This window comes from Macadamia integrifolia, chromosome 5, assembly GCF_013358625.1.
Source record: "Macadamia integrifolia cultivar HAES 741 chromosome 5, SCU_Mint_v3, whole genome shotgun sequence".
In the NCBI taxonomy this organism is placed as follows: Eukaryota; Viridiplantae; Streptophyta; class Magnoliopsida; order Proteales; family Proteaceae; genus Macadamia; species Macadamia integrifolia.
Genome location: NC_056561.1, coordinates 45418170 through 45426020, shown reverse-complemented (window position 1 = coordinate 45426020; position 7851 = coordinate 45418170). Strand labels below are relative to the sequence as shown.

The window sequence follows — 7851 nt, the reverse complement described above, 5'->3', positions numbered from 1 at the left end:
GTTTGGGGGGTTGGGGGGTGGGGTGTGTGGGTGTGTGGAATGAGGAAACGAGAGATAAATGGCCAAGTTCCCACTGGATACAGAAAAGAAAGCTCTTACAATTGAGTGACCAACAAGTTCAAGTTGAGTAGGAGGTACAAGGCATCCACCCATTGTTGGAGCTATTCCATCTGAGCCTGAATGTAATCCATACATAACACAGAAGAAAATAATATAAAATTAATATACCAAAAACTACAAAGCATATCAATAGGAAGATCTACAAAACATTTAAGTATTTAGCCCAAGTCAACTGACGGTAAAAGGAAATGAGAAAAAGTAAAAAAGGCCAACTGGCATTTAAACCCATCCATTTTAGAATGGTAGTTTGATCATTTATCTTTTTACACATTTCTACTAGATCACCAGAGAAAGCCTGATAATTATGATGTCAATTGGTTATTCTTAACTCTTGGTTGAAAAAATGTGACAAGTAGGTTTCATCAGTCTTCTTTCATTTCCCATGAAATGTTTTAGCACAAACTGCTTTATCGGAAAAACAAGCCAACAGAGAAAAGTTTGGAAGCACATCACCAAATCAAAATATGTTCAAAGGAAAAATTGTCTCCAAAAGGGTAAAAATTAAGAGAATATGACTTATTTAGAAGTAAACAACGAAAGAGTTGAGTGACAAAGAGGAGCGCTCAATTTCGCTAGTTGATGATGCAAATAAGCCAACTAGAAAAGGACCCAGAAAACAGAGGTCCAGGTTCTGAGGAAAGAAGAAAGAAGAAACCTGAGGAGATGCTTGGCTAGGTATTCTTTAGCCAACTTAGGAGTACTCTATCCATGTCAAACACGGGCATGCAGTATCAGAGATATTTAAACCCCATCTACTTCCACACACACACACACACACACACACCAAAAGAAGAAGAAGAAGAAGAAGATATGCTAACACCCAGGAGAAGTCTATTCCCATACCCTAGATAATTCACTTAATCATGCGAGAAGGAAATAACCAGAAAAGCTGACATATACACGTCACAGTAACGGAACTTGTAGACCTTGCAGGGTTGATGTATTTGCATGGGCTGTTTCTTTAAATAAAGCGTTTACTCTGGAAATGCTTCATCCTAGGGTATTCAAACAAAACATTGGATTCCCTTTATGAAAATGCAACATGGAAGTGAAAGAAAAATTGTTTAGTATGAGTTTCCTGCCCTTACTTGGAAGTAGTGTCAGGTACACATCAGCTGTAGTGGATGATCCTTCTCAGCTGAAGCTGATGTTCACTTCTTGGCCTTCTCTGCAGCTTAATCTAAAATCTATTGTTCAGTGGAAAATATTGCTGTTTAGAAATTCTTGGAGGATGAGGAAGCAGCACATGTGATGGGGATATCCACGTATACCAGCAGCATAGGCGCAAGACCCAGCCACATATGCATTCCATTTGGCTGGAGGAAAGCTAGAAGAAAGAAGAAGGAAAGAGAGGGAGTCGAACCAGCCTTCCCAGCGCTGGGTTCGACCCCCCCTTTCCTCCCAATCGGCAGATCCTTGTGGACCCCACCAGATCCTATTTTATTTCATTACTTTACTTTAATTCATAATATTATTTAACTGTTTGAATAATTAGGAAACTAGGAATTTCTTTCTATTGGCCTATTAGGTAGTTTATTATGTCAATGATTGAGTTTCTAAATAACTCTTTTATTTTTGGTAATTTGATTCTTTATATGTGTAAGGCCATTGGCCATCTTTTGAATTAGTTAATGAAAATTTATTGAATGAAGGAAAATCCCTCTCTCTCACAATTCTCCCTCTCCCTCGTTCCTCACTCTCGTTCTCTCTCTTTCTGGACTTTCTTTCTCTTTTTCTTACCTTCTCTCTCTCTCTCACGACACCCTTTCTCTCTCTCTTTCATCCCTTACCTCTCGGTTACTGCTGCTGGCTGTACCTGCTGTCCGTGAGTTGCTAAGAGCCCCAACATCATCCACCAAGCTACCTCGACAACACCAAGGGTCCCTATTCAATAGGCTGGACTTTTCTTCATCACTAACAGTGGACTGCAACTCTTTATTTTGGAGGACCTTGGGTTCTTTTTTTTTCCTCAGATTTCGGACAGCAAGAAGGTAAATAAAACCCCCCTGTTCCACACTCATTGACTGCCTATTATCCTCATTATCTTCCCCACTGAAACCTGAAATTATTCTCTGTTTTTCAAGCCATCTATTTACTGTTATCCTAAAAAAAGAACCCCTGCTGTTACCTTATTAGTTGGCTGATTTAAGAGAGCCGCGTGGGTTACTTATTATGCTTAGTGATCTATGCTAAACCTAACACATATTTGCTGCCATGTTCCCTTCTCCATATCCCCATTTGACGCTTGAGTAGTTTTAAGTGTTTTTCATACTTAGACTATTAGTGACTGCTGCTGCCATGTTAATTAGTCTATTATTCTTGCATGTTAAATCTGTATTTTGCTGAGCAACTTTGAACCCAACCCAATTCAAGACCTATTGAGTATCCCTTGTCTAGTGGATTGACCCCTTGTAGGAAACTCAGTTGTCTAGGCCCCCCTCCCTACATCAACATGTTTGATGAAAGACTCAAACCCGGCCTTGCATGATGACTGTTATTGATCAGTATATTATAATATGGGCAATGGCTACAAACGAATTTCAAGACCTAGAAGTCTTCCCTGAGCTACCCAACAGCTGGCAATTATTCAAGGATAGACTGATAAAGAGAGAGCTGCAGCTTCTTCTTGCCCAGTTCTGCTTTTTCAATCCTTTGTTTTATTTCTGAGGAGATGCTGTTATACTGGTAAGTTCCATATTTTCTGTTATGCTCCCCCACCCCACCGCCCCCCCAAACAAAAAAAAAAAAAAAAAAAAACTCTATACATGTTCCTTTTTATATTTCTTTCCTGTTCGCATACCAAAAAGAAGTAATAGTCAAAAACAAGATTTGCATTAAGTAATTCGAAACAAATTCTGTCAAAAACTGCAGGTTTGTAAAAGCCTACAAAGATTTCCAAATCAATTAGCGGCATCCTTCTCCTTCTCCATATACAAGATGTAAGTTTCAGCTTGGAAATAAAATTAAGTTCTTGGAAGATTTGTGACAAGAAATTTTACCTCAGACAAAATTAATACAAAATTGAGTGATCCATATTGATATTGGCCAATACTGTATCCCCGCAAAACCTAAGCACAGAACTGCTTTACTTTTTCGGCAATAAATGACAGATCCATTGGCATGTACATTTAAGAAAATAATATTATATCCAAACTATACCTTTTTCTTCTTGGTTGTACTTTTAACATTGTACTTTATGGCTAACACACCCCAAGTTTGTACATTGTGACATACTATTAATGTTCAATCCCGTGTTTTGCATGAGCATATGCCTACTAATTATAGGTGTATACAATATATAGGCATACAAGAGCGGAAAAGAAACTAAATTATACTTCGACTATTTGGACCATAAAAATGTTCTTCCTATAAGTAAGAAACAAGATACACTTCAACTAATTTGATCATATCAAGATCTTAGGTAATAGAAAATTATCATATGCAAATGCAAGTTCACACTGTGAGTCTGTGACAAGGCCAAATCACAACAAATGGATGCTCCACCTTGAACAGTTCTTTGATAGAGTTTGATTCAAGCTGGGATTCTCATATGACTCACGTAATACCTCCTGTGAAAAGTCCAATAAATTTTAAAAACCATGCATCTCACTAGAATCCTGCCACAAAAAATTAAGGGGTTTTGAAATGAATCAACATTAAAATCTTAACTGTTTCCAGAGGTAAATTGGAAACTGACCGCCCAAACTGAACAAACATGCAAGGCACTATTTCCCCTTTTCCTCTCTTATATCCAGCTACAGAATTTTGAAGCCCAGATAATCTAAGATTTGAAGCTAGGATTATTCCCTAATAGGAAGTCGAAACTGCTTTCCACTGATTCAGAGGGTAACAATTTTCTTTATTCTGAGAAGGAAATGAAAATATTATCTAGCAAAAGATCTCATGGATAATATGATGAAACATTGAGATGAAGTACCAGATAGTGGTGTCGGAGAAGTCTGTGTTTTTGTACTGACATCAGCCCCCTTCACCAGCGCACCGTTGGCTTGCAATTGGGTTGCCTTGCAACCCACGCTGTCATTTGCTGCTTCCATTGGAGGTGATTTTGATGCATTATCCCCTACCACAGCTGGTGGGACAGCATTATACCCGATACCACACCACCAAGGTTGAGAAGAGACTGTGGAAGGTGGAATGCTTTGTGCTCCAGGCTCTAGTTGATTAACATTTTCAGAATTTGGCTCCATGCTCTACTTAACTTCGGAAAGCTTTCAATTTTCTACCCAAGAACACCAACAAAGGGATCAGGAGTTATAACACATCCACCACATTTAAGAAATCTGTTTCTATCAAAAGAACTAGCAATAATCCATAAAAAATAAAATAAAAAAAAATAAAAATAAAAAGGGAGGCCAGATCGACAGCAAATCCTTTCTGATGAAACCTGAACTATGCCACCAAGTACATCAATAACCCTTACTCTGCCCAACTAACCCAACAGGACACAATTGAAATCGAAATTATCAGAAATGCAACTAATACACTACTAAGAAACACTTAAATAGTCAACCCCCACAACCCCCCCCCCCCCCCCAAAAAAAAAAAAAGAGCCGTTGATCTCTACAGAATCACTAAACCAACTCTCGCACTCACCAAAGCCAAAAATCTACTCAAATCAACAATAGCCTGTTCTCAGACAAGAATTTCAAAACCCTAATCCCGAAAAACAGGAGAAACTCAAAGAAATCATAAAGTTCAACAAAGCAAGGTTCCCACTTCCCACACACAGAACAACAACTAATCCAGTCGCAATAGTGGAGAATCCAAAAACCCAATACAAAAAAACTCAACAACTACACAAACAAACAAACAAGAGATCAACAGGACGAAAGAAACTAATAATTCAAGAATAAATCTCACAAAATGAACTTCAACCCAAAATTCGCCTTGAGACAAAGCATTAAACAGCATTAAAGCAAACAAACAAATCCAAAACTAAGAAAGTCCAAATTTACACTACCCGCAGCTTCATCTTTGAATTGCTTGTAAAAGATACTCGAAAGCTATTACAGAACTTACCGTTCAGAACAAGAAGCAAACAAACCGTACGATTCGCTGCAACTGAATTCAAAGCTATCAATGTAAATTCATCTCACTCGTATTTCTCTGCAATTCTCAAGGAGAAACTGAAGCAGTAGGAAAGAGAGAAAAAGAAAATGAAAAATAATCAAAACAATTTTGGGAAATGTCCGCGAAGGTACACTAGCACCCCCGGCTCCGGTGCGGTCCCGGTCCCCCTTCTCTCCATAGTCTCTTCTTTTTGGTCTCTTCTCACGTGAAATGACATTTCTGTCCACATGTAAAATCATTTTATTGCTCCGGTGAGTCCACATCCTTCACAAACCATTGTTGGAAAACCAGGTTTTTCGACCCGACTCATCCGGTCAAAAACCTAGCGAGTCGACCTGGTTAAACCCAGTCGGGATATATGTGTGTGTGTAAATAAATGATAAAAATACAGAAAAACAAGAAAAATGCAAGAAAAAAAATCACATGTCAATAAGTCGAGGGTTGCAAGCAAGAATCTTTCTCTTGATTAGAACATTAGGTTATGGTTAAAGATTAGAAAATATAAATTATATCTTCTAACAATCCAACTTCCAATAAATTAAGAACTTTGAATTTAGGAATACGAGAAGTTTCTTGTGTCACAAGCTCCTTTTGGTAAAAGGAAAGGAGTAGGAGAAGTTACTAAGTTAGGAGTCTTAGGATTTGGGATTGTAAAGAGATTTTATTTTATATATATATATTTTTAAGTGCCTTTTGGTATAATGACCAGATTCGATGGGTTTTTCAAGACTAGGCGAAGAAACCGAGTCAATGTAGAATTGTCTGGACTCGTCTCGAGTCTTGTTTTTTTTTTAACACAGGGCGAGTCTTCTTGACTCTTGATCAGGAATCTCAAATTTTGACTCGACTCGGGCGAGTCTTCCTTGTCAAAACCTGGTTTTCCAACTATGCTACAAACTACAACGAACGATGAGATGCAGTGACCATTGGACAACTGAGAGTATTTGGACACGTGCCTCAAGGGACTCTCAACCACCTGATGTTTATTGTACCGATACAATGGCTGCAGACAAATTTTATGGCTTGTTGGTGTGCAAGGCTTGTTCAAACTACAAAGAAGTCTCTGATAATATTGGGAAAATTTCTCAGTCAAATGCGTTTCCTACACCCTCTCACAATATTTATTAATGGAAAAAAGGTTTATGTGGAGGAGTTTACCCCTCTATGCCAGATAAATGGGGTAAATGTAGGGGTGTCAATCGGTCGGGCCTAACCAGGCCTGGTGGTGTGAAATCCTTACATCGTGAACGCTCGTTTACTTAAACAGGCCTTGGTTTGGAGGGCATGGTAGGGTTTGTAGCTTTAATCGGGCTACCTTAAACGGGTCTTATACGGGCTATAGGCCTATTTAATTCTAAACGGGCTCTAAACAGGCTTATCTTAAAATTATTTTTTAAGCGAATTAAACTATTGACTTTAAAACTAATGGAGGATAACATTCACAATTCCGGAACTATATCCAAGAGAATCATGTTTTTAAAATATAATAATCTAAGTTACAAGAATTACACTCTTCTTAACAATTGACTGATCCAAGAACATTACAAACCTGAAATTGGATTTTTGATTCACTGGTATACATAATACAATGAAAGAAAAAACCTACTTTGGGCAGCAGTCTTCCCCTTCAATTATTACACTATTTTGGGAGTTGTTTAACTATGTTAGTTTTTTTTAGATATTTTGCACATTGTTTGTGCTCGATCTTATTATTTCAATGAAAACCAAACTGCATGTCTGTGCCAAATGTTTATCTTTTTCTCTATGTTGTTTTTCTTCACAGTAAAATCACAAAGGTCACCATATTTCTCATTGAAAATCCTATATGTCCATTGTGTTGTAATCAGCTATTAGTTTAGTCCTACTTATTCCTTACTCATATTTTGTAGTATTAGTGGTAGAATAGATATTTACAATTTAAGCATTTTTCTAAAGGGGGTCGGGTCGATCGAGCTAATTGAGTCGGTTCTAACGGCCTACTTAAGTGAGCCGGGCCGATTGGGCGCCCGACAGGCTACTACTCTGCATCGTAAATGCCTATTTAATAAATGGGTTATGCTTAAGCTAGACACGTTTATTAAACGGGCCGGTTCAGGTCGGACCATAAGCAAGTCGGGTAGGGTCGGACCTACCTATGCGGGCTCAGGATTGACACCCCTAAGTAAATGATTGGCATGCCCCTCATGAAATGAAAAATGATATATTTGCGAATGCATTCTCATGCGCTCCTGTTGGCCCTTGTGCATAGGAATTGCACTCCCCAATAAGAAAGATTCCCTCCACATTTATTTATTGAGACATAGAATCCTGCTCAATTGCGTTCCCAGTCCCAAACACATGGGGAATTAGGGGTGGGGTAGAGGCATCTTTTCATAGCCTATACACCACTTCCCCATGAGTCTGGGCCTGGGGAATGCAAGCAAGTAACATTCTTTTCCCCATATTTTTTATTATATTTTGACAAAAGATTTTGTGCATGACTATACACATAGTGGTCAGATAGAGTTGAGATTCCACAAAAAAATATATATATATATAGTCGAGGGGTGCATCATAGATCCTCATCACCATCTAATGACATTCCTTTATTTTTTTTTTTTCTTAAGAGAAAAATGTTATTGTAAGAAGATGTAAGGAATG

The 7851-nt window shown here is 38.2% G+C and overlaps 1 protein-coding gene across 5 annotated transcripts in view; it reads right to left on the bottom strand.

Moving 5' to 3' along the window:
- Positions 1-5394, bottom strand: part of LOC122079613 (nuclear transcription factor Y subunit A-1-like) — an 8451-nt gene extending 3057 nt beyond the window's left edge. Inside the window, exons 1-3 of one of the 5 annotated variants that reach the window (XM_042646231.1) lie at positions 5161-5394; positions 4058-4360; positions 100-176 (exon numbers count right to left, since the gene is read on the bottom strand). In XM_042646231.1, the coding sequence (XP_042502165.1) occupies positions 100-176; positions 4058-4328 (348 nt within the window). In that variant the 5' untranslated portion in view covers positions 4329-4360; positions 5161-5394. Of the gene's footprint in view, positions 1-99; positions 177-4057; positions 4361-4734; positions 5080-5101 lie in introns of those variants that run through there. The other 4 variants (XM_042646226.1, XM_042646229.1, XM_042646230.1 and 1 more) reach the window with 4 other exon arrangements.
- Between the last annotated feature and the right edge of the window lie 2457 nt (positions 5395-7851).